Raw genomic sequence first — 27,409 nt, 5'->3', positions numbered from 1 at the left:
TTTAAAAATGTAGGCCTTCCCCTTTAAAAAAAAAAAAACCACTTCGCCACAAAGTTTAAATTCAGGGTAAAAAAAAGAACCCGGAAAGAGGCACGTGAGACCCACTCCTCCAGCCCCTCCCCTCCGGGCCGCGTTCTCACCAAGCCTTTGCCGTCTCCCGCCACCCTATTGGTCCGCGTCCCTACCTTTAACCTCTCACCCAGCGTTTCCCCCCCAATCGCGTGCGCTCTTTCATCCAACAGGGGCGACGCCAACGCGCGTGCGCCGAGAGGAGGGAGGAAAGCAATACGTGAGGCGAGGAGAGAGTGAGGAGAGAACTGTGTAGCACCAGGCAGCGGCGGCTTCGAATTCTCGAAGAGAGAGGGAGGCGAGGGCGGAGCTGCGCCTGCGCGGGAGGGGAAGAGGCTCGTCTGCGCCGGCCTCAGGTGAATGGAGGGACCTGACAGTTGAGCCCAGGAGGAGGAGGAGGCGGAGGAGCAATGGCGGCGGGAGGAGGAGGAGGAAGAGGAGGAGCGGCGGCGGCAGCAGCAATGGCGGCACAATGAGGCGACGCCTGTAGCCGGGAGCGGGACCCACCTGGCAGGTAGGTAGGAAGGAAGGAAGGAGGCGCCGCCGCCCTCCTCAGGAGGAGCCGCGTGAGGCCTAGCACCTGCTACGGGAGCCGGCGGCCCCTTTCTTCCCTGCCTTCTCTCCCTCCTCGAGTGGGAAGGATGGGCCGAAGAGAAGGAGGAGGAGGAGGCCTTTGTCTGGCCAGGCAACGCGGTCGGGGCCTTTCCTCCCCTTCGCCGCCTTTGCTGCTTCTACTGACTTAGGACACAAAATCTAACTTTGGCCCTCCAAGGGTTTTGGACTTCAACTCCCACACTTTCCTGTGTGAGGTCAAACACACCTGGTTGGGGCACTTGGAGGGGAAGAAAGGAACATTTATTAAAGAAGTTACACTATATTTATTTATTTACTTTACTTGTATACCGCAGTTTCTCAGCCCAACAGGCGACTCAACGCGGTTTACAACAAGAATAAGAATCAATCAACAATATACAGTTTAAAACCATAAAAGCATAATATACAATATTGACACAACAATAGACAACACAATGCATCTCATAACTAGAGTCGTGATCCAATTCGTCAAATTTCCATTCCTGTAATCATCACATTCATTGCACTGTTTAACCGAATGCCCGTTCAAACATAGGCAATTATGCACTTTATGCTACAAATTCTAGGAATCATTGAATTGGAAGAGACCTTGTGGGCCATCCAGTCCAACCCCGTTCTGCCAAGAAGCAGGAAAATCGCATTTCTTTATTATTTAAAACATTTATATTCCGCCCTTCTCACCCCAAAGGGGACTCAGGGTGGAGCACAGCATATACACGGCAAACATTCAATGCCGGGACACAAATCCACATACAATACATAAAAACTAAAAACATTTATCAAAATGTATTGTCGAAGGCATTCATGGCCAGAATCACTCGGTTGTTGTAGGTTTTTTTCGGGCTATATGGCCATGGTCTAGAGCAGGGGTCCCCAAACTAAGGCCTGGGGGCCGGATGTGGCCCTCCAAGGTCATTTACCCGGCCCCCACACAGGGTCAACCTAAGTCTGTAACGACTCAAAAGCACACAACAACAACAATCCTATCTCATTAGCCAAAAGCAGGCCCACACTTCCCATTGAAATACTAATATATTTATATTTGTTAAAATTGTTCTTCATTTTAATTATTGTATTGTTTTTAAGTGTTTTTTGCACTACAAATAAGATATGTGCCGTGTGCATAGGAATTCATTCATGTTTTTTTCAAATTATAATCCAGCCCTCCAACAGTTTGAGGGACTGTGACCTGGCCCTCTGTTTAAAAAGTTTGAGGACCCCTGGTCTAGAGGCATTCTCTCCTGACGTTTCGCTTGCATCTATGGCAAGCATCCTCAGAGGAAGTGAGGTCTGTTGGAACTAGGCAAAATATTATCAAAATATTGAAATACACAATTCAAAGCACCCCTGACAGATGGCCATCAGTTTAAAAGCCTCCAAAGAAGAAGCCTCCACCACACTCCGGGGCAGAGAGTTCCACTGCTGAACAGCTCTCACAGTCAGGAAGTTTTTCCTAATGTTAAGGAAGAATCTTGTATGAAGCCATTGCTCCATGTCCTAGTCTCCATGGCAGCAGAAAACAAGCTTGCTCCCTCCTCCCTGTGACTTCCACTCACATATTTATACATGGCCATCATGTCTCCTCTCAGCCTTCTCTTCTTCAGGCTAAACATACCCAGCTCTTTAAGACGCTCCTCATTTGAATGTTCTTTCTAAACATTTTCATATGGTGTTAGTACAAATTGAGTTATGTAGAATCATAGAGTTGGAAGAGACCCCATGAGCCAAGAAGCAGGAAAATCAAATTCAAAGCACCCTCGACAGATGGCCATCCAGCCTCTGTTTAAAAGCTTCCAAAGAAGGAGCCTCCACCACACTCCGGGGCAGAGAGTTCCACTGCTGAACGGCTCTCACAGTCAGGAAGTTCTTCCTCATGTTCAGATGGAATCTCCTCTCTTGTAGTTTGAAGCCATTGTTCTGCGTCCTAGTCTCCAAGGAAGCAGAAAACAAGCTTGCTCCCTCCTCCCTGTGGCTTCCCCTCACATATTTATACATGGCTATCATATCTCCTCTCAGCCTTCTCTTCTTCAGGTTAAACATGCCCAGCTCCTTAAGCCACTCCTCATAGGTCTTGTTCTCCAGACCCTTGATCATTTTAGTCACCCTCCTCTGGACACATTCCAGCTTGTCAATATCTCGCTTAAATTGTGGTGCCCAGAATTGGACACAATATTCCAGGTGTGGTCTAACCAAGGCAGAATAGAGCCTGGGGAGCATGACTTCCCTAGATCTAGACACTATGCTCCTATTGATGCAGGCCAAAATCCCATTGGCTTTTTTTGCCGCCACATCACATAGTTGGCTCATGTTTAAATTTAAAATATTTATATTCCGCCCTTCTCACCCCAAAGGGGACTCAGGGTGGAGCACAGCATATAAACAGCAAACATTCAATGCCGGGACACAAATCCACATACAATACATAAAAACTAAAAACATTTATCAAAATGTATTGTCGAAGGCTTTCATGGCCAGAATCACTGGGTTGTTGTAGGTTTTTTCGGGCTATATGGCCATGGTCTAGAGGCATTCTCTCCTGACGTTTCGCCTGCATCTATGGCAAGCATCCTCAGAGGTAGTGAGATCTGTTGGAACTAGGCAAAATATTATCAAAATATTAAAATACACAATTCAAACAACCCCTAACAGATGGCCATCAGTTTAAAAGCCTCCAAAGAAGGAACCTCCACCACACTCGGGGGCGGAGAGTTCCACTGCTGAACAGCTCTCACAGTCAGGAAGCTTTTCCTAATATTCAGGAGGAATCTTGTATGAAGCCATTGCTCCATGTCCTAGTCTCCAGGGCAGCAAAAAACAAGCTTGCTCCCTCCTCCCTGTGACTTCCACTCACATATTTATACATGGCCATCATGTCTCCTCTCAGCCTTCTCTTCTTCAGACTAAACATGCCCAGCTCTTTAAGTCGTACCTCATTTGAACATTCTTTCTAAACATTTTTATATTGTACAAATTGAGTTATGTAGAATCATAGAGTTGGAAGAGACCCCATGGGCCATCCAACCCCCTGCCAAGAAGCAGGAAAATCAAATTCAAAGCACCCTTGACAGATGGCCATCCAGCCTCTTTTTAAAAGTTTCCAAGGAAGGAACCTCCACCATACTCCAGGGCACAGAGTTCCACTGCTGAACAGCTCTCACAGTCAGGAAGTTCTTCCTGATGTTCAGGAGGAATCTTGTATGAAGCCATTGTTCCCCATCCTAGTCTCCAGGGCAGCAGAAAACAATCTTGCTCCCTCCTCGCTATGACTTGCACTCACATATCTATACATGGCTATCATGTCTCTTGCAGTCTTCTCTGTTTCAGGTTAAACATGCCCAGTTCTTGAAGCCGCTCCTCATAGTGCTTGCTCTCCAAACCCTTGATCCTTTTAGTTGCCTTCCTCTGGACACATTCCAGCTTGTCAACATGTTCTGCAGCAAGTCATTTTCACTTATTGCAAACAGGTTGTCAACACTCCTCATAGTATTCCCGCAAGCTTCTTTTTGATGCAATTGAGGAGAGGAAGTAGGGGGTGCTGGTAGGCTTTTACAATTAGGTGGACAGTTTTGGATTTGAGAGTACAAGCACCTCACCTGAAGCCTTCGAGGAGGATGTTGCTTGGTGCTCCACTTTCCTGTGTGAGGTCAAACACACTTGGTTGCGGCACTTGGAGGAGAAGAAAGGAACATTTATTAAAGAAGTTACACTATATATGTGCACATAGGCAATTATGCACTTTATGGTACAAATTCTATGAATCATAGAGTTGGAAGAGACATCGTGGGCCATCCAGTCCAACCCCATTCTGCCAAGAAGCAGGAAAATCACATTCAAAGCACCCTCAACAGATGGCCATCCAGCCTCTGTTTAAAAGCCTCCATAGAAGGAGCCTCCACCACACTTTGGGGTGTAGAGAGTTCTACTGCTGGACAGCTCTCACAGTCAGCAAGTTCTTCCTAATGTTCAGGTGGAATCTCCTTTCCTGTAGTTTGAAGCCATTGTTCCGTGTCCTAATCTCCAGGGCAGCAGAAAACAAGCTTGCTCCCTCCTCCCTATGACTTCCATGTCTCCTCTCAGCCTTCTCTTCTGAAGGCTAAACATGACCAGCTCTTTAAGCCGTTCCTCATAGGGCTTGTTAAGAATTATGAGAGTTGAAGTCCAAAACACCTGGAGGGCCAAAGTTTGCCCTTTCCTGTTCTAGAATCATAGGTTTGGAAGAGAGCAGTCCACTTCTGTTCTGACAGTATTGAACAACAGTTCTTACCACCCAGAAGTTCTTCCTAATGTTTAGACAGAATCTCTTTTCCTGCAGCTTGAATCCATTGTTCTCTTGACAGAACCAGCTTGCACCCTCCTCAATGTGAGACCCTTTCAGATGTTTAAACATGCCTATCATGTCCCATCCCAGGCTTCTCTTCTCTAAACTGAATAGACGCAGCTTTCTCAGGCCCCCTTCCCACACAGCTGAATAAAATCCCACATTTTCTGCTTTGAAGTGGAATATATGTCAGTGTGGACTTGGGGCTATTCCATACAGTCGTATAACCCAGAATATCAAGGCAGGAAATCCCACAATATCTGCTTTGAACTGGGTTATCTGAGTCCACACTGCCATATATCCCAATTCCAAGCAGATAATGTGGGATTTTATTCAGCTGTGTGGTAGGGCCCTTGATCACCCTTCTGTGGACCTGTTCTAGCATGTCAATATCCTTCCCATGTATACAGTAATTTTGAAGTAGTCTGTGTGTATATGTATGTGTGCAGGGGTCAAAAGTCCAAAAGAGGTTTCAATATTTAGCAACTCCTTTACCTGGCTACCAGTATTTAAAATCAGGACAGTAAATAAACAACATCACTCAGAAAACAGAAGAATTCCAGGCATGAATAAATCAGAGCCAGTTAACACCTCCCCAACGAAGTATTCTCCCAGGCAATAAGTAGCCAGACTTTGAAGCTGAAAGGCTATTCAATGGTAATCAAGGTGGACAGTTGCAACATTCACACCTCTCTCAAACAGTCTAGAGTCCTATCTCCCACCCTGAATATTCCACAGATATATAACCCCCAGTTGCCTATTTTCCAACAGACCTCATAAACATCTGAGGATGTCTGCCATAGATGCAGGCAAAACATCAGGAGAGAATGCTTCTGAAGCATGGCCGTACAACCTGGAATACTCACAGCAACCCAGTAGTTCTGGCCATGAAAACCTTCAACAACTCCTTTATTTTGTTTTTAGTTTACAATACAATTAGCATCATATACAGTATATATAAGAAATTACATTAGGTTGAAAAAGCAAATCTCATAAATGGTACCCAGTACCATAGCATCATATACAGTGTATATATAGGACCCCTTTGTGACTTTTGGTCTACCCTGTATATATATGTATATGTGTGTGTACGTCTGTCTGTAAAGACAGTCCCCAAGATACAAACAAGAAAGGTTCTGTTGGTTTGTAAGTCGGAACAGGTACATTTTATTAGCCTTCGGGCTGATATGGGCGGGGTAGACATAGCATAAATAAATATATATGTATGCATTGGGTAGCATAGAGAAGGGTTAGCACTTCTGTAGTACTTGTTTTGTTTTCTGTGCCCCGTTCAAGAGATTTCATATCACCCTGTAATAATTGGATTTTGAAAAATTTGGCTTCTTGTAGAAACAAGTATTGGTGAAAAAGATTCACTGGAGACACCTTTTCCCATGACAACTCTTTCAGAAGTGAATGTCCCTAGGGATAGATATATCACACTTCTTGTTGTCTCACCGTGTTCTTGCTCAGAGCGTTTGTAGGCCAAATCTTTGCAACTCAGGGACTGCCAGTATATGCATTTAAAATGAGTATGTGTTTATAATACAGTAAAATTGTTACAAGATTGTGTTTATTTACTTTTAATTTCAGTATTAATATCACATCAATACAGAGTTTATGGTATAGTGTAGTATGAGGTATATTATTGGTCCTATTTTTAATAGTAACTCTCAAGCAACCAGAAATTACATTTATTGGATAGCAATCCTCATGGGTCCGGTTACCCGAGAGTCTACTGTGTGTGTTTGTAAAATGCATATATGTGTATGCCACCTTGCTAGAATTACAGATTCCAGTGGCAGGGAAGCGTTGCAGAGTTAGAAGCTTTAAGTGAGGTTTACAAGTCTGCTTCAAACAATGCAAGCACTACATTGCTTCACTGGAATGATACCATAATTTGAACACGTTGTAATTTAAAAGGTAACTTGTAACTCTGATTAAATAACTATTATAACATTTATTCTTCAGTATTAATGTATTTATGTAGTCATCAAATTATCACCGTAGCCCCCGGTGGCGCAGTGGGTTAAAGCACTGAGCTGCTGAGCTTGTTGATCAAAAGGTCGCAGGTTCGATTCCGGGGAGCGGCGTGAGCTTCCGCTGTCAGCCCTAGCTTCTGCCAACCTAGCAGTTCGAAAACATGCAAATGTGAGTAGATCAATAGGTACCGCTCCGGCGGGAAGGTAACGGCGCTCCATGCAGTCATGCCGGCCACATGACCTTGGAGGTGTCTACAGACAACGCTGGCTCTTCGGCTTAGAAATGGAGATGAGCACCACACCCCAGAGTCAGACATGACTGGACTTAATGTCAGGGGACTACCTTTACCTTTACCTATTAGATATTAAAATGTGGGTATATGTGTGTATATGCACAAACATATTCTATTCCCTACATTGTGTATCTCCTGTGTTGGCAGTAGTTTACAGTTCAGTACTAGGTATTATTCATTGAAAGGCAGTGTACAGATTTAACAAAAAATATTTCTCTCCACAGCATTCACATACCCAGTCTACATCCAACAACCACTGTAACAAATATCACAGTGTTCTCAGTGGACTGTTCTTCTCATTGGATTTCGAACGACTTTTTAAAATGGCATGAGAGTCATCCTTTCAGGCATGTTGTTTTATGAATGGTGCCAAAGTGGTGGAAGTGGAGGAATATTGAGTTGTGTTATTCTTAGCGCATCCCTCTTATGGTTGGTTTGCTTTGTATACAGCAAGCAGTCCAACCTTCATTGTATTTTTTCTTCCCCAGAATGGGCCAGAATTTGAAGAGCACAAATCATCACTTTCATATCTGTTGTTTTCTCCCTTTTCTTATACATCCATTATCCTTGTGGTTTGCTACAGCCAATTTCTAAGAAATAATAGGATGTCTGTTAGATTAAAGAGGTCTGAATTAAAGAGATGCCCATCGATCCATGTCCATGAGGTTGAAATAAATGAGGGATGTCTGGCAACTTCGATTGGTCTTATCCCTGCTGTCCTAATTTCCCCTCCCTGTCTTGGGCATTGTTGAGATTATAGGAGGATTGGGTTTCTCTTTCTCCACATTCTGATTTTAGCCTAGTGTCTTTCCCTTGGAAGAGATACATAACATCTTCACTTCATTCCTCTAAAAAAGCTACTGAACAAATAATCTGGTAAATTTTGCCCAGTGTGGCTGTCTTCCCAGGTGTATGAGAAGTTGAAAAATATGTCCCCTCATCTTGTGGCAGAGCAAAGAAATAAAATATTTTCTGCAGTAGGTCTTTAGAAATTAGCATAAGCTATGCTTTGTTATTTCTTGAAAGGTTATACTAGATTTCTGTTGGTTTCAAATTAGTAGTTTTTATAGTGTAAGAATTTCTGTAAAATGTTTGTGGGATTAGATATATTGGTGGTGAGTTTTTACAGTGTAATTCTATATTTCAAGAAATGTCAGTATCAATTTGTTTGCTTCTCTTGGTGATGAAGGTTCTTTATATGTTCTAGTGGCCTAATTTGTGGCCTAATTGTCTGTTTGATTTCTAGTTTATTTTTCTCTCAAGACTGATGCTCAGAGTGGCTCAAAAGAAGATTTTTTTAAAAAAAGAACAAAAACAGGGGTCCAGCCAATTAAATCTACATCTCAAGATTCTAGATGATTTATTTATGATATTTCTATCCAGCCTTTCTCGAACCCAAGGGTGGCTCAAGGCAGCAATTTGGTGCCTAACATAGATTTCTCAGGCCCCTTCTACATTGCCATATAAAATCTAGATTATCTGCTTTGCATTCTTACTTAGGCGATCCCTCATTGTCCGAGTAAGATTGTCCTCCAAGTGCGGTGTCCTGGCAGTGAGTAGATAGGTAATTGTGGAGCCCTATTCCTGACCTGCATGTTCTCTTGCAGTGAGGGCATCGGTTTCCAGGTGGAAGGCAGTCCCGGTCAGGGTTAGCTTGAGGGGCCTTCCTCTTGGCACATTTCTCTCTTTTGCCCGCCATTTGTGCCTCTTCAAATTCTACAGCACTGCTGGTCACAGCTGACCTCCAGCTAGAGCGCTCAAGGACCAGAGCATCCCTTTTCTCGGTGTCTTATGCCACAGTTTTTAAGGTTGGGTTTGAGGCCATCTTTAAATCTCTTTTCCTGTCCTCCAACATTCTGTTTTCTGTTACTGTTCAGAGCAAAGTAACTGCTTTGGGAGATGGTGATTGGGCATTCGGACAATGTGGCTGGTCCAGCAGAGTTGATGGCATAAGACCATCGCTTCAATGCTGGTGGTCTTTGCTTCTTCCAGCACACTGACATTTGTCCGCCTGTCTTCCCAAGAGATTTGCAGGATTTTCCAGAGGCAATGCTGATGAAATTGTTCCAGGAGTTGCATGGAATATCTGTAGATAGTCCATGTTTTGCAGGCATATAGCAGGGTTGAGAGGACAATAGCTTTGTAAACAAGAACCTTGATATCTCTACGGATGTCCCGATCCTCAAAACACTCTGTGCTTCATTCAGAAAAATGCTGCACTCGCAGAGCTGCATTTCTGGCATTGCAGATGGATTGGCTGGTGCCTGCTAGAAGAGCACTTTGGTTTTCTTGATGTTCAGTGACAGGCCGAGCTTCTCGTATGCTTCTGCAAAGGTGTTTAGAGTGGCTTCTAGGTCTTCTTTTGAATGCACACAGATGACGTTGTCATCAGCATATTGGAGTTCTATAACAGACGTTGTTGTAACTTTGGTTTTGGCTTTCAGTCTGCTGAGGTTAAATAGCTTTCCATCTGTCCAATAGATGATTTCCACTCCAGTGGGAAGCTTCCCATCTGCTTTGAACTATGTAGTGTGTAGACTCGTACAATCCAGCTCAAAACAGATAATCTGGATTATATGCATTGATAGTCTGGATTATATGGCAGTGTAGAAGGGGCCTCAGAGGCTTTTGATACTATTTATCATTCTATCTTATGGTACCAGCTCCATCCGATGGGAATAGGAGATACAATATACTGTTTCTATCTGCATGGCTGATTCCAAAGAGTTAGATTGGGGGATTCTTCTAAGTTGTGAAAAGCCACAGTTTCCTCTTTCTCACAGTGATGCTTAATATCTACATTAAGCCATGGAATGAAATCATAACTAGATTTGGGACAGAATGCAATGAGTAGGCTGATGACACTCAGCTTTATTTTAGCTCATTGTAAGAGTCAACTGAAGCTATACAAGTGCTGAATCTCTGTCTAGATACTGTAAAGGGCTGTGTGTGGGTCAGGTTGAAGATGAATCAGTACATGATAGAGGTGGTATTAATTGATGATCCTTGGGTCTGGCAGTTAACTAAGCTACTTACTCAGGATGGTATTTGCTCCACTGAATGATCAGAGGCATTGCCTACAAGTACTGTAGTCTCAGAGTCATCTTTTTTCACTGGAGTTGGATGGCTTCATAGCTCCCAGTGTTTGGGGCCAGTTTTAATAGATGTGTCAGCTGCAGCCTTTCCTGGTAATCAATAAAACTTGGATATATAGTAGTCTGTGCATTGGTAATTTCTCAGTAAGTTTACTGTAATGCATTCTACTTAGGCTTCCCTTAAGACAACTTGGAAATTTCAGCAAGTGCAAAATGTAGCAGTTTGACTGCTAACTGGAACTCTTTACAGAAGTCATAACAGTGTTGTTGTTTTTAATTGCACTGGCTTCACTATGCATCTGCTCTGAATTCAGGATGTTAGCAATGGCAATCAAGGCCATAAACAGTTTGGAATGTCAATGCTTGAAGAAATCTATCTCTCTATATATACATGTGCCGGATTTAAAGTATCTTGGGTGGGCGTTCTCTTTGTTCCATTAGTGAGGGAAATGCACTGTTTGAGAATGTAAAAGAGGGCCTTATCTGCCGTGGAACCCAGTTATGTGTTGTCCTCCCCTTGGAGGTCCAATTGGCATCCATGCTTCGGCCATTCCAGTAGCAAGCAAATCTATAGTGGTTTACAAAACCACCTGGGGCATGGTTTATTTCATCAACATTTACACTTGGGCATTTTAAAACACTTTTAACTGTCTTTAAACTGTTCTGTTTAAAATGTTAAATGAGTTATCAAGTTTTTAATCTTCAAATTAGGTTCTTGTGGGTTTTTTCGGGCTATAGAGCCATGTTCTAGAGGCATTTCTCCTGACGTTTCGCCTGTATCTATGGCAAGCATCCTCAGAGGTAGTGAGGTCTGTTGGAATTAGGAAACACAACATAAAAACAATCTACAAACCCACCAAGAAAATCCAACAAATGCTACGTTCAGCAAAGGACAAGAGGGATCCTCTCACCTCTGCAGGAGTCTACCGTATACCATGCAGCTGTGGACAAGTCTACATAGGGACCACCAAACGCAGCGCCCAGACACGCATCAAGGAACATGAAAGGCACTGCAGACTACTTCAACCAGAGAAGTCAGCCATAGCAGAGCACCTGATGAACCAGCCTGGACACATCATATTATTTGAGAACACAGAAATGCTGGACCACACCAACAACCACCATGTCAGACTACACAGAGAAGCCATTGAAATCCACAAGCATGTGGACAATTTCAACAGAAAGGAAGAGACCATGAAAATGAACAAAATCTGGCTACCAGTATTAAAAAACTCTAAAATTACAACAGCAAAACAACAGAGAGGAAACAACCAGGCACAGGTTAACACCTCCCAGCAAGAGATTTTCCCAGGCTCAGGCAGGCCTTCAAATGCTAATGAAGGTGATCAGCTGAAACATTCACACCTAACTGCAGCAGGGAAGAGCTCCTTGCCCCACCCCAGCCATTCCACAGATATATAAACCCATTGTCCTAATTCCAACAGACCTCACTACCTCTGAGGATGCTTGCCATAGATGCAGGCGAAACGTCAGGAGAAATGCCTCTAGAACATGGCTCTATAGCCCGAAAAAATCCACAAGAACCCAGTGATTCCAGCCATGAAAGCCTTCGACAATACAATCTTCAAATTAGTTTTACTGTTTTAAGTTGTTTTAAACCATTCATATTCATGTCATTGTCAGCTGCCCAAACATCCTCAAATGTAGGGCAGGGTATCATTTTTAAAATAAATGAAACTTTTTATATACTCAGTGCCACTTCTGGTTTGTTCACATGTTTGATCAAGCTCCATATTGAAGCTGAAATCGGAAAACTAGACCATTACCCTCAAAAAGAGTTCCTATTATTGCTGTAGTAGCAATTTCTGGGGCCGTGGTGGCTCAGTGGGTAAAACTGCTGAGCTGCAGAACTTGCTGTCTGAAAGGTTGATAGTTTGAATCCACAGAGTGGGGTGAGCTCCCGTAGTTCACCCCAGCTTCTGCCAACCTAGCAGTTCGAAAATATGCAAATATGAATAGATCAATAGGTACTGCTCCGGCGGGAAGGTAATAGCGCTTCATGCAGTTATGCCAGCCACATGATCTAGGAGGCATTTACAGACAACGCCAGTTCTTCGTCGTAGAAATGGAGATGAGCATCACCCCCCAGTCAGACTCGACTAGACCTTTACCTTTACAAGTTTCTGCTTGTTACTTTCCTTATAAAGTCAAAGTGGGAAATCCAGTTGTTGTTGGATAACATATTCCAGCACGCCTCACCATAGGCTATGTAGGATTGGATAGCAGTTTAACAATATCTGGAGAGCCATGCAATTCCTAATTCTCCTATAAAGTGCAGCTCTTAACAATTGCTATTGCAACTGTAGTTCCAAGGGAATTGCTATTGTTATTATTATTCTTCCTCCTTCTTCCTTCAGTTATATCCTGTCTCTAAGATTAGGGCTAAACGCAACTTCCGCATGAAAAAAATGCAGTTAAAAGCATTAAAAAGTCAGCACTAAAATCAAATAAATGAATACATGTTAAAAGCATGCATTGTAAAATATATGAATGCTTAATACAATTTTAAACAATATAGCAATTACAGCAATTCAATTCTAAAAGCTTATCAAAATAAAAATATTTTCCAAACTCCCACAAGTAATAAGCATTTATGTGAGTTCTGTCTAAATTCCTTGGATTCAGTTTTTTACTTGAGTTTAAGACATAGTTAAGAAAGCAAGAAGTGAAAAGTTTCAACATGAGAAATAATCCAGTCAGTGTTTACATAGGAGCATTCAGATGTTTCAGTTAAGTTAGAAAATATTTGACTGCATAGTAGCAATAGAAGATTGATGATCTGAAGTCTGTTTCTCATAGCTTAGCTGCAAGTCATCCTAGATACTCAAGATCTGCAAAAGCAATCATATTCTCTTGTCAGATAGAACGGAAACCAGTTGTTGTAACAACGTCATTGACGACTGATCTGTTTCTTGGCTCTATTCCGTAGACAAGTGGTTCTCAAAGTGTGCTCTGCGGAGCCCTTGGGGCCAAAGCATACTGAGGAGCTCCGTGGTTCCCTCCTCCTCCCCCCTTCTTCCTCCAAGATTTCCCTCCTCTTTGTTGGTCCTTTCCCTCCCCTTGTCTCACTCGCCTCCAAAAGCTTTTTCCCCTCGGCCTCCTGTTATGTTGTCCAGGTCATTTTCACCTTCCATAACTCTATTTCCCTCCCACCACTCAAGGGGTGCTTTGATTGTGCTTTTCCTGCCTGGTGGAAGGGTGTTGGACTGGATGGTTCCTGGGGTCTTCCACTGAAATACTGTTAAGTTTAGGTTGGTTAAAATTGTTCTTCATTTTAAATATTCTTCCTTCCTTCCTTTTTTCTTTTTCTTTCTTTCTCTCTCTTTTTTGCACTACAAATGAGATATGTGCAGTGTGCATAGGATTTTGTTCATTTTTTTCAATTAGTTCACACAAACACACACTGTCCATTTGCCACTGGTATGTTTCTCTCTCTGTGTGTGTACACACACCCACACATTATGTATAATATAATATATAATATGACAAAAACATTTCTTGGGGCTCCATGAGAAACGTTTCCTTCAAAAAGTGCTCAGTGGCTGAAAGTTTGAGAACCTATGCTGTAGATCAAGGTTCCTCAAACTTTTTAAACAGAGGGCCGGGTCATAGTCCCTCAAACTGTTGGAGGGCTGGATTATAATTTGAATGAATGAATATGCACACTGCACATATCTTATTTGTAGTGCAAAAAACACTTTAAAACAATACAATAATTAAAATGAAGAACAATTTTAACAAATATTAGTATTTCAATGGGAAGTGTGGACCTGCTTTTGGCTGACGAGATAGGATTCTTGTTGTTGTGTGCTTTCAAGTCGTTTCAGGCTCAGGTTGACCCTGAGCGAGGGCCAGGTAAATGACCTTGGAGGGCTGCATTCAGCCCCCGGGCCTTAGTTTGAGGACCCCTGCTGTAGATAATGTAGGTTTACAGAAGAGGCCCCTTTTTAAATAGATGGCCAAGTTAGCCTTGGTATTGCATAGAAACAAAAGCAATATTTTCTTGTTTAGACAGGATTGTAAGTTCTGAAGAGATACAGAGAACATATAGCTTCATAAAAATGGAAGGTGTACAGGTCAAAGATAACAGCAGTAGTCTTGTTTGGGGCTTATACTTTTCCAATCAGGACTCCTTTTGGCTGGTGAAATTTTTACATGACCCCGGATTTATAAAATTGGTGTACAATCAAAAATTTACTTATAACGAATCAGCATTTACTAGATTCAGTAAGCATATTGATTTTCCCTTTTATGAAGTACAGCTGAAGCATATTCTGCAACAAATTTGTGTAAATATCCAAAACAGCCACTGTTGCTGTCGCCAAATTTTTCAGGTCCCCAACATTGAACTAAAGGGCCCCCATTTGGAATCAGGACCCACAGTTTTAAGAAGCAGTGGTCTAGTCTGTGGGCTGTATTTTTAACTTCTTTAACTTTTTGCAGTAGATATTGTACCTGTTGCACAGGAAGATAATTTCCTCTTTTTGCTCAAAATGATCCAGTTGCAAGAATTAACAAGATGTCAGCATCATCTGAACAAGAGGTTCTGTAGGGTTAATTATTTAGATTAGAGATCACAGCACACTTAGGCTATATGAACAGGGTAAGAAACACCTTCAGCTGCCAGTGGTTTGATGTCCAAAAGATTACTCACTACCTCTGAGGATTCTTGCCATAGATGCAGGCAAAACATCAGGAGAAAATGCCTCTAGAACATGGCCATATAGCCCGAAAAACCCTACAACAACCCAGTCCAAAAGATTGTTCTGATGTCAAAAACTTTCCTGCAAAGTTTGGTAGAGAATGTTATTGTGTTTTTGGAGGGAAAAATATTTACATGTGGAGACCATATCATCCAACAATATCGTCTTAATAATTATTTTTATAGTAAACTTTATTTGATTGTCTAAGTTAAACATGTTGTATTTATAATAGTACAGTTATCTTAGTTGTACATGTGGCACAGTCTGTTCTTGACAAGAAAAGTTTTAAAGAAAGGGGTTTGGAAAGAATATACAAAAATCTGCAGAATTTCTTTGAACATGTTGGCATTTTGCCAGTTCCATCAGCAACGTGAAAGGAGAAGTGTGTGATCTATAATTAGTTATGCAGTTATGCAAATATCATGCCTGGAACTCACATGGCAGCTACTGCTACATTCCATGAAACAGAAATTGTAAAGGCTCAGAAAAGGCAAATCTTGCCACTTGGGCCTAGCGTTGTTGGAAGCGGAAGTTATATCTAAATATTTTGTCTTGAAGCATTTAACTATTAAGATCTCAAAACTACATCTTATTTTTGTTTATCCTTTTAGAGCTTAAGTGAATAATGTTAAGGGTAGGCAGAAATCGTTACTCTCTTATTTCAAGAAGTAACTAACAATTCAGTGTTGCTTGTACATGGTCTAAGAAACTAGTCTTAAACAGTTTTAAAAACATAGGCTCTATTATTGAATAACATACTTGAATAAAGCAAGTAGCTACAAAGTTAAGAATACATTAAAGTTGTAGACATTCTTTGTGATGGGGAAATTAATGCTTTTCATGAAGAAATTCCCATTCCAAAAAGAGGAACTAGTATGGTTTGCAAATATTATTTTCTGTATATGCTTACTGGTTACTGATTTGGCCTTAAGGTAAAGGAATAGATACATCTGTTGTGTGGCAGTAGTTTCTGGCAAATTCTGTAGGTCATTAGCTGCAGACAGAAGGGTCCTTGACTGCTGCAACTAGTCTTTTGTCCAGTGAAGAGCAGCAAAAGGATTGACATGCTAATGTGATGGAAACTTGGAGTTTTGTACTAGAACTTGGCACAGTTTTTGGTATGAAGCCTGTCTGTATGTTAGTTTAAGAACTGAAAGGGACTGCTGCATTGAAAACAGTAGTCTGCCCTTCATCATTTTCTTCTACTTCAGTTCTTCTGTTTTTGCCTCATGAATGCGAAATAAGTTGTCACTTATTTTTAAAAGGAAGAACAATTGGTATTTTTATCTTGTATAATTTTTGCTACTCTGTTAATTAGATACCTATGCACACAAGGTGCCAAGATAAGCAAGTAAGAAACTCGTGATATTTCTTAGCTTAGAATGTAGTAAAAGGCAAAGTTACGCTTGCCTACCTTTGTGTCTTCTCTATATTACTTTCCATACAGTAATATTTTGCTATGTGAAGAATGGCAGTTCTTCTTAAAATGAAGGTGCATTTAGCTATAAACACAGATATGAACATGCAGCAAGTTTTTTTTTCCTTTTGGTGTGGATATTTGTTTGTGAGAGTTTGTAAGATTATTGATGAGGGTTGCAAAGAATTGGGGATATTGATGTTTGCTAGCATGGCCCTTTCCACATGTTGTAGAAATGTTGAGCATAAACACAACAATACACGTACGGTTTTGCACTTATAGTTCTTACTAAATAAATCACATTTGATGTAGACAAGACTCCACATACGCCCTCTTCAATTTACACATGACATAATTTTTCAAAATATTTCTCTGAAGGATAGACTAAAATAAACTCTTTGTACACAAGGATAGTGCTTTTACTGTTGTACAGTGCTGAGAACAGAGCTTTCCAAACTATGTGTCGGGACACATTAGTGTTTCAGCTGCAGTGTGTAGGTGTGTTGCACAAACCCAATGAGAAACCTATGTCAAATAACCAATAAATCATATATTTTAAAATATATAAATGAAAGGTTTTTATAAGATGTGTTGTGTCCCATATACTTCGTTATTACAGTTTATGTATGTGTCCATATCTCTTGTAAGGGGTTAGTTTAGCCTCCACTTTGCTAGGAAAATAGAATTACTGTTCTGCAAGATGCCTAAAAGGCATGTCACCAACATAAAATGTTTGGAAAGCTCTAATTTAGAGTGCTGGACTAGGCTTTAAGAAATTCAGTTTGAATTATTGCTTTTGTCATGATGCTCATTTTGTTGAATCATACTCTTTCAACTCAATCTATGTTTTAGAGTTCTTTCTAAAACACAGACATGTGCTTTTCATCTTAAGAACAGACAAACATCTTGATCTCTGAGGATTACCTCGGAAGGAATCCCACTGGAGCACTGCAGCACACCCAAATACCTGGGAATTACCATGGACCGTTCTCTAACCTACAGGAAACACTGCTTGAATATCAAGCAAAAAGTGGGTGCTAGAAACAATATCATACGAAAGCTGACTGGCACAATCTGGGGATTACAACCAGATACAGTGAAGAAATCTAACCTTGTGCTTTACTACTCTGCTGCTGAATACGGATGAGCAGTGTGGAACACATCTCACCACACTAAAACAATGGATGTAGCTCTTAATGAGACATTCCGTCTTACACCACTGGAGAAATTACACTGTTTAGCCAGTATTACACCACCTGACATCCACAGGGAAGTAGCAGCCAATAATGAAAGGACCAAGGCAATGACATCTCCAACCCATCCCCTGTTTGGATATCAGCCAGCACACCAACACCTTAAATCAAGACATAGTTTTCTAAGATCTACATAGATACTCGCTGGAACACCTCAGCAAGTGAGAGTCCAAAAATGTCAAACTAAAATCCAGAATCTTAACCTTTGGCTGATACCAAATGAGAGAGTGTCCCCCCCCCCCCCCCCCGTGGGCACACAGAATACTGGGTGATTTGGAAGGTGGCTAACAGACTGCGCTCTGGCATGACGAGATGCAGAGACAACCTTAAGAAATGGGGCCATAAAGTAAAGTCCACGACATGCGAGTGTGGAGAAGAGCAAACCACCAACCACCTATTACAATGCAATCTGAGCCCTGCCACATGCACAATGGAGGACCTTATAGCAGCACCAGAGGCACTCCAAGTGACCAGTTACTGGTGAAAGGACATTTATTATAATGTCAACTTCTTTAAAATTTGTGTTTTTAAAATGCATTTCAACTGTACCCTCAGTTCCCTTCTGATACAATAAATAAAAAATAACCTAACCTATCTTGTAGAGCAGTTGTGGGGATGCAGTCTTGAGAAGACTATGAATGGTTCTATGACAGATCTTTTCATTCAGAATTGTCCCAAAAATTAACCCCCTAGCTGCCTTTCCACTCATGACTTCATTGTTCTATGCATTCATTAGTTTTACTATGCATGCCCTGACTCCAGGCCTGATAGAAAATGAGGGAGACATTTAAGATATTAAGAATTATTTTTAAAAAACATAGTAGAACAATTTAATAACTTCTAATAGTCTATTCTTGAAGCTTTTGCAAACCACGGATAGCTCTCTGTTCTTTCTCAGACCTCAAACCTTTTTTGTTTCAACTCTAATCCCTGTCTCTATCAGTTCAACCCCATCTTTGTCATCCTGTTAATGCCACTTTAAAACTCTGTCGGAATGTCAGCTGAAGAGAAAAGATGTGTTTATGGGGCAAATAATAGATGATGGCTCACAGCTTATGAAACATAATTGTATTGTCATAAAGTTCATGGGTTCTCCCCAAGTTGATACTGATCAGCTAATCATTTTGACACCTTATGTATCTCCCCCCCCCCCCCAACCCACATCCTTGCAGCAGAATTACAGCCTCTATCTTAATGGTGATCAACCATTAGAGTTGATCACTGCTAAAATAAATAGTCTGGTCCTTTTAAAAAAATTTAAATTGTGAATATGCACATATCAACAAAGCAGTTGGCAGCTTTCCTGATACAATTATCTTCATTTGTAAATGAGGGATTTTTTTTCAACTTCTTATGGATGAACATTGGGTTGTTCTTTGTTAAATATCTTAAATATTGTGCTTTAAAATAACTTTGCTTCTTTTTTTGACATCTGTTTGGTTGATGGGGAACAAATAAAACTGAAGTATTTTTACATCAAGAATTGTTCATTTCTTTCCCAGCAATTTTTAGACTGTAATGAAATGGGGAACAAGAGTTTTGTGGTAAACTGCGTCTTTTCAACAAAGTATATGAAAAGAAAAAATGGTTTTTTATTTATATTGTATTTGTCAGTATTGCAGTAAACAAGATAAGCCTTTTTGAAATGTGTTAAAATGGATATATATCGTTATCATATAGCACATTGAACTGCAGATTCATTTTACTAAAAGAAACCAAATTAGATCCAGATGCAAATCATTTTGATGTTAGAGAAAAATTATTTCAGCAGCTAGAAAATATGGAAATGTACTCAACTCCTTAAACTAATCTCTATCGGATACCTACTGTCTGGTTTTTTGTTTGTTTGCCAAAAAGAACATGATCATTAAAGTTTAAAGGGTAGTGTGTTGTTGTTTTTATTTTTTTTTTAAATCTAAACCTTAGATGTAAGAAAAAAATACAGCAGAGCATTCTTGGAATTTATTCACATGTATTTTAAAATGGCACTATTTGTTACTTTATAGGATACTTACGCTGAAACAATTACAGGTGTGGAGGGTCTGGAAAATATCGATATCAGGTTCAAGGTAAAAAAAAAACCCCTCTGAAATAATTCTAAAACTTTCTTCTTAGTTAATTTTAACTTTTGCACACAAGTTGGTTTGGAAAGTGTGCTTTTTAATTGATTTTTTAATGTTGATGTTTTGATTGTTTGGATATTAATGCATGTTTTTATTACTATGTATATGTTGTCTTTATGGTACTCTGGTCACTTTCAAGGACAAAACACATTATAATAGTCTATGATCTGGAGCCCCTGGTGGCACAGTGGGTTAAACCTCAGTACCGGCAGGACTGAAGACTGACAGGTTGCAGGTTGAAATCTGGGGAAAGCGCAGAAGAGCTCCCTCTATCAGCTCCAGCTCTCCATGCAGGGACATGAGAGAAGCCTCCCACAAGCATGATAAAACATCAAAACATCCTGGTGTCCCCTGGGCAACGTCCTTGCAGACGGCCAATTCTCTCACACCAGAAGCGACTTGCAGTTTCTCAAGTTGCTCCTGACACGACCAAAACAAAAAAAAATCTAGAGTTTACCATTATGTGAACTACTGTGTATGGAATATTGTGGCTAAATTATCCCCATTCAGGAAAGGTTGTAGCTAGCAGACTGGTCAGAAGTGTCCCCAAGTGCTCCCAAGTCACCTAGTCTATTTGGGCTTCCAGTGAAAAAGATTAGTCTAGAAGTACTCTCAATCTGAGTACCAGAAGCAATGCAACCATTCCTGGGGCAGGTATCTTATTTCCTAGACTGCATTTAGAATGCCATCATTTAATTCTAATCAGAAATGAGCTTCAGTTTATTGGTCCTCTACCAACCCATTGCAGCATCCAGGCACTGATAAAGAGCCTGTACAACTTCAACTCACAAGAAGTTGAAATAGAAAGCCAAGTGTCAGCAGTATATTCATGGTATCTTTGTAACTTCATACAGTGGTTTAGTATAGGTAGCGAACAGCATTGAGAACAACATGAAACCTTGTGGCATGATTTCTTCTAGTACTACTATTTGGAATTGACCCTGCATATTAAAAGTAAAATTACTATAATACAGTTACATCAGTTGGATTAAGATACCGTGATCAGTGCTTTCAGAAGCTTCTGAAAGATCAGTGGAATAGCCTTCCCACCTACTTTCACCCAGAAGAAGTTGTCGGTCAGAGCAATTCACCCTGGCATGAAACTAGACTGAAATGAATCCTGATAAATCTGTTTCATCCAATTACCTCTGAAGTTGTCCAGCCATCACATACTCAGAGGATAGAGAAGACATCCTTGTTTTGTATCCCAATAGAGCTGTTCTCTTGGAGAGATCTATGTGCTTCTTGCAGTGTCACCTTTTGCTACATTTCTCACCCAAACATTTGGCATGACTCCAAGTAATGCAGACTGGAATTTTGTAATATGTTGGCCTAAATTCAGTTGCAAGTTCCAAACAAAAATAGACCTATTGAATCAATTGCTGAAGGTTAGCTCAAGACTTGTGTAATGTCATTGATTAAATATGTCTGCTCTCATTGAGATTAGCAATTGGATTTAGGTCATTGACAAGAATAAACAGTATTTATTAAAAACAAAAGCATATTTATTTAATTGATTAAGAAGATGAAAAATCCTTACTTTGACTGAGTAATAAAAAATTAAATCAATGTAAATAAAAATAGAATTGTGAATGTTTAATTCCTGCTTCTCTTCCTACACCCTATTGATTTAGTTAGCAGTTGTCTCGCAGATTTATTATAATTATTATTGGAATATTGAAATATTCTGTTTTACTGAGAAATGGCATACAAAAATCGGAAGTTACAGATTTGACTAAAGTAATATTGCTGAATCTCTTATTCATAACATTATAGCTCTAATAATTTTATTGTGTCAGTTGAGCAGGAACTTGGCAACAATGTGATTAGCCTACAAACGGATTATAATGGTGTCAAGATGCAGCTCAGAAAACATGTACAGAAAGGTCACAGAAATTAATACAGTAAGTAAAAAATTGCTAATATCACAAGTAATTATGTTTAAACATTGCAGTTGCCTTCAACAAAAAAGTCACCTATTTGAAAGAAAAAACGTAGAATAACGTTATAAGCCAGAAGTGGGCAATGTGCAACCACCTGGCCAGTTCTGCGATTTCTTAAAGATGTTGCAGTACTAATCATGTCTGGAAATCATATTGATCATTTGTTGCCAAAAATGGGAGGGGGGATTGGAATAGTAGTTAAAAGTAGTTAAGTTAGAGAGTGCCGTTTTCTTTAAATTTAATCTACCTTATGTAATCATTTTGACATAAATACAGAAGTTAATTCTACCTTGATTTAAAAACTTGCGGCTTTACTGAAATTGGAGAATACTGATGTAATATGGAGATAAGTTACAGGACAGTGCCACTCATATGAGGTCTTCTGGTTCGGCCGAGAGCTAATAGTGTCTCTTTGTAACACTATAAAGAATGATGTACCTTTGATTAGGCAGTTCACCACAGAATTTCCCGACCTATCCAGCATTTTAACATGGTCCCTTTCTGGCATTTCCAACACTTCAATAGCCTAAGGACATTTCTCTCCTAGCCCAGCACTCCAATTGTCGCACTTTCCCTGGCTCTACTTAGAATTCATTGCACTTAGTAATTATGAACCAAACCCAGCACTTTATTTGCTCAGCCAAGATATTGCTTTTAATTATTTTTATAATGTTCTCTGATTTTATGTTTATTGATGTTTGATATTGCTTGTTTTTTGATGCTTATTTTAACCTGTTTTGTTGGGCTTGTCCTTTTGTAAGCTGCCCCAAGTCCCTTCGGGGAGATGGAGGCAGGGTATAAAAATAAAATTATTGTATCATCATTATTATTCCTGTGTGGTTGGTATAAGATCATATTATACCTTACCAGTTTTCCTTTTGTACTGTATTTACAATTTTACTCAGTTTTTTTAAGTTTGAGCTCTGTACTTCAATAGCATAACTTTGGATTAAGAAATGGTTTAAATGCATTCTCTACCTCATCCCTAGATAAGCTGTGCTGCAACAAAAATGCAATGAAAGAAACACTGGATGAATGAATGAGTAGCCCTGCTTTGCAGTCCCTCAGTATGGCAGGACTACAGCTCATGACCCCTGCTTCCTCCCCAATGGGTCCTTTTTTTGGACTACCATGGCAACAAGAAGCAATTCATGATAACATTTACACACCAAGAAAATATCAGGTACAAGCAGTAATGCTAATATTTTTCTGAAGTCTGGATGTTTCTTGGAGGCTAGATATGGCTAATGTACCTTTCTGCATAGACAACCTTTTGTTGTGGGGGTTTTCGTTCTTTTATTTGCTAGTTGTGTGTCTTCTGCAGTAGATGGTGGTACAGACAGTGAAGAGATACAACTAATGCTCCATTTCGTCTGGCAGACCTATGCAGTCAATTTTAACTTGTGGATTTTAGCTGATATTTTATCAGAAATTTTAATCTTCATTTTACTTGTGTGCATTTGTTATATGTATTTTAATAGTTTTCTGTTTTATCATGCTGAACCCCATCTCAGCTCTCATGGAAAAGCGGGAAATAAATTATTATTATTATTATTATTATTATTATTATTATTATTATTATTATTATTATTATGGTGATATGACAGCATGAGCAATGACAAGGAGATGTGTTGTTGAATTGCAACTTTCATAACCCTAGCCTGTGTAGTTAATGGCAAGGACTGATGTAGGCCAAAATCTGACATCCACTTAAATTTCTGTCTCATCATAACTGATTTTCTGATATCGCCATGACAGTTGTAAAAGGCACAGAGCTGGGAGACCGGACTTAACTCCAGGTCTGAATTTGTCAAATATCAAATATAATAAAGCAACTTTGGCTAAAAGTTTGCATAACGTTTGCACAAAGTAGCTGCTGTAATGAATAAAGTAGCCAAGTTTCTTTGTTTATGAGGTTTTGAAGTCAGATTTGCTCAGTTCAAATATTGTTGTTCTGCAATATTTGAACTGAGCAGAAGTATAAAAGGGTATTTTTGAAATACTGTTTGTGTCTAATTCCATTTTAGTGTTTGTATACTTTTTGCTTTTAATTGTATTGGTTTTATTGTGAGCCTCTATGAGTCTTTTTTTAAAAAGAAAAATGTAAATAAAAATAGTATGCTGCATACACTGTAGCCTAAACTTGGAGGTATCAGAATTATTATTTAATCACAGATAATGGCTTGGAGAAAATAAAAGAATCATGTTTGTGAATCATACAATCAATAATCATAGAGTAAAGTATAGTTTAGTCAGATAATTAAAGCAAACAGATATTCAACTGCAATGAATGTAGAAAAACTAGGAAAACCGATTATAATGTCAGCTGTTTGGCAAAAACTCTGCATGGAATAGCAGAGTTTGGGTATCAAAACACCCCCACTCCCAAAATTAAGGTTACAGTAAGGCTAAGAAATTAGAATAAATCGAAATTATTAATTCCTTATATTTTAAAATAATTGTTGTTATATCATATTAAATTTTACTTCCTTATTAGGTGCCAGAAGAGACCCTCAGGATCTAAAGCATAAAACTAAATTAGTAGAATGTTCAGGGATACATAATTTAAGAAACAAATGTTTTGTATTTTATCTTGTGGGAAAATCATAACTTGAGTTTTTGCCAATATTTCTGGTGCTGATTTTGACATACCATTTTCTTCTTAGTCTGTATTAGTCATTTAATTGTTTGTGTCAACCCATCTGTCCACTGAAGTTTCATTGGACGTTTCTAGGATAAGAATCATAATCTGCTGTGCACCCCATCCATAGAGAACTTTTAAAATATGAAAACTATACTCTCTCTGTAGTTTGTGGGAATTTTAAACAACGAAGCATTTTTTTTCTGATATAGGTAGAACTGCTGGAAGCAGCTCTGGATCATAACACAATAGTCTGTTTAAACACTGGCTCAGGGAAGACTTTTATTGCAGTACTACTCATTAAAGAACTGTCTTATCAGATCAGGGGAGACTTCAACAAAAATGGGAAAAGAACAGTATTCTTGGTCAACTCAGGTAAGGATCTAATATAAATTCACCAAGTGGAAGGTGATAAATGTACTAATTGTGAAACGGAACTAGTAAGGAATATTAATATTTTTCAGAAAACAATAAATGAAATTAAGTGGTTATTTTTCCAGTCACTTTTCTGTTATCGGGCAACCATAAGGTTGAAATAATAGGATGGAGTTCTTCAGTACAGTAAAAACCTGGTCCTGTTGAGTATAAAGGTCTGGAGAAGCAGTACAATGGTCCCTCGCCACTTTGCAGTTTCCTTATCGGAGACTCGCTGTTTTGCGGTTTTCTTTTTTTTTTAATTAAAGAATTTAAGTAGCGAGGGAACACTGAGTGAGAGAGAGAGAGGCACGTCGTTGCCACCTGGACCTCTTGCCGAAGCTTCTTCTTCCCTCCGGGGCAGCTCTTTTTCCCTCCTTTTCCTCTTTACCTTCCTCTTCCTCCTCGTCACCACTTGGGCCTATTGTCGCCTCTTGGGCCCCACAATTGAGGAGGCGGCAGTGACGTCTTGGGGCCCAAGTGGTGGCAGGAGGCCCAGGCATCGACAAGGAGAAGGAAGAGGAAGGTCAAGAGGGTGAGGAGGGAAGGGGAGGGGGCGTCCCTACTTTGCGTAATTTCACTTATCGCGGGGGGTCCTGGAACGTAACACCCACGATAAGTGAGGGACCACTGTATGTTTGTAGTCATGTCCAGGTGAACATACTTAGAATGCTATTTCAGTTACTCCCACTCAAAGTCAGAATTGCACACTGGGTTAAGGAGCATAGCAGCATCCCTATCTCTGTGCTTTTCTGTAGTTGTAACATTCCAATGTTGAGGTAAAATAGGTATAATCTGTATATTATTCAATAAAAGCTGAAGAACCCATTTCAAAATAGTCACGTTGCCATCTAAACTTCTTTTTATTTTTAAAGCAAATTTGGTTGCTCAGCAAGTGTCGACTGTTAGGACCCATTCAGATCTCAAAGTGGGAGAGTATTCAAGTTTAGAAATAACTGAAGCATGGACAAAGGAGAGATGGAACCAAGAATTTGATAAATATCAGGTAACGTGAATTAATAAACCATACAAACTATATGTTGACGTAATAACGTAAACTTCCATGTTAGTGTGATGCACCTTGAAAATTAATCAGATTTATTAGCATAAGATCTCATAGATACCAGCTCATTTTTTCCACATCATTGGAAGTGTAGCTCTTTGTGGAATATACTTAAGGGCTAGGCTGTGAGGGAACTGAAGTGCAGAAAGGACTGGCAAATTATGTCAGACATTGAGAAGTGATAGACATTCAGTACATATAAGCAGATTAGTATAACCATTCTGAATAACACTTAACACAACCCCACCATCCTGTCTTATTATAATGACTATATTTTAAAAGTAGCACTCCCTCCAGTGTTAACAATAAGTAAGATAGTATGTTACTTTTCTCCTCACAAATACGTTTGAGTTTTTTTCTTTCTTTCAGTAATTGATAGCTCAGTGCATTTGTCTTTAAAACCATTTTCAAGCTCTGGTTTCTAACAGCATCTGCAGGTTTAGTTTTGTCCTTAGTTTCAAGTAGATGAAATATTTTGGTCACATCACTTGATTTGCCTCTTGATAGAATTAAAATATAGTTTTGTAAAACTGCTTAAGTGTCAGTAAGAGACCAAAATAATTATTTTTGTTAGAACTTGAATTTGCTGTACTAGTGAAGAAGTAATGTTTTGTTTTTATTAAAGATAGCTAAGAATAAGAAAGCCTTTTTTTAGATCATAAACAATTGTGTTTCTCTTATATCCCTTCATATTGCAGGTTTTGGTTATGACCTGTCAAGTTGCTTTGAATATTTTAAAACGTGAACATTTATCCCTGTCGAACATTAATCTTCTTATTTTTGATGAGTGCCATCTTGCAATCCAGGATCACCCCTATCGAGCAATTATGAAGGTAGATTGTAATTCAGTTTTTTCATTTTAATAAAAAGTTAACAGGCAAACCAAAGTCTTAACATTTAACTTTACCTTGGTACCTGTTATTTCTGGTCCCTTCATAAGTGATTGTTCAGAATGTTCCCATAATTGGGAATATACATTTAATCAAATCTTCACTTCTGGAAGGCAATGGGAAAATGGGAAAGCACTTTGTTAAGAATTGTTCTGCAATAAGAAAGTTTGGAATAGAATATCACATGCTTTCTAAGTGCTAATAGCCTTCTTTGAAACAATCCCAGTGAAGCAACTGGTGAAATTAGTGGCCTCATAATCAATTCTGTTTTATTTGCCAGCTTTGTGAGAGTTGTCCATCATGCCCTCGAATCTTGGGATTAACAGCTTCCATATTAAATGGCAAATGTGATCCATCAGAATTAGAAGAGAAGATTCAAAAACTAGAGAAAATTTTAAAGAGCAGTGCTGAAACAGCAACGGATTTAGTGGTTTTGGACAGGTATGTATTGGTAATCTTGTATTATATGTTGTATACCATTAAAAAAGATAGATACAGGAAACAGCAAAATGTTTCTGGATATTTTCTGCATTCAAACAGTTATTAAAATACTTGAAAGACTCATATTTTAAATTCATTTTGCCAAAGCA

General features: G+C 39.6%; 1 protein-coding gene across 4 annotated transcripts in view; it reads left to right on the top strand.

The window, feature by feature from the left end:
* Positions 1 to 246: 246 nt before the first annotated feature.
* DICER1 (dicer 1, ribonuclease III) overlaps positions 247 to 27,409 on the top strand; it is a 65,291-nt gene continuing 38,128 nt past the window's right edge. The window contains exons 1-8 of one of the 4 annotated variants that reach the window (XM_067462977.1): positions 247 to 425; positions 19,752 to 19,814; positions 21,668 to 21,772; positions 22,801 to 22,994; positions 24,665 to 24,827; positions 25,742 to 25,872; positions 26,628 to 26,762; positions 27,100 to 27,260. In XM_067462977.1, the coding sequence (XP_067319078.1) occupies positions 22,851 to 22,994; positions 24,665 to 24,827; positions 25,742 to 25,872; positions 26,628 to 26,762; positions 27,100 to 27,260 (734 nt within the window). In that variant the 5' untranslated portion in view covers positions 247 to 425; positions 19,752 to 19,814; positions 21,668 to 21,772; positions 22,801 to 22,850. Of the gene's footprint in view, positions 588 to 19,751; positions 19,815 to 21,667; positions 21,773 to 22,800; positions 22,995 to 24,664; positions 24,828 to 25,741; positions 25,873 to 26,627; positions 26,763 to 27,099; positions 27,261 to 27,409 lie in introns of all 4 variants that reach the window. The other 3 variants (XM_060756042.2, XM_067462975.1, XM_067462976.1) reach the window with 3 other exon arrangements.

This window comes from Anolis sagrei, chromosome 1 (genome assembly GCF_037176765.1).
Source record: "Anolis sagrei isolate rAnoSag1 chromosome 1, rAnoSag1.mat, whole genome shotgun sequence".
Lineage (NCBI taxonomy): Eukaryota > Metazoa > Chordata > Lepidosauria > Squamata > Dactyloidae > Anolis > Anolis sagrei.
Note: the sequence above shows the minus strand (reverse complement) of the source record. Positions and strands in the feature narration are given on the sequence as shown.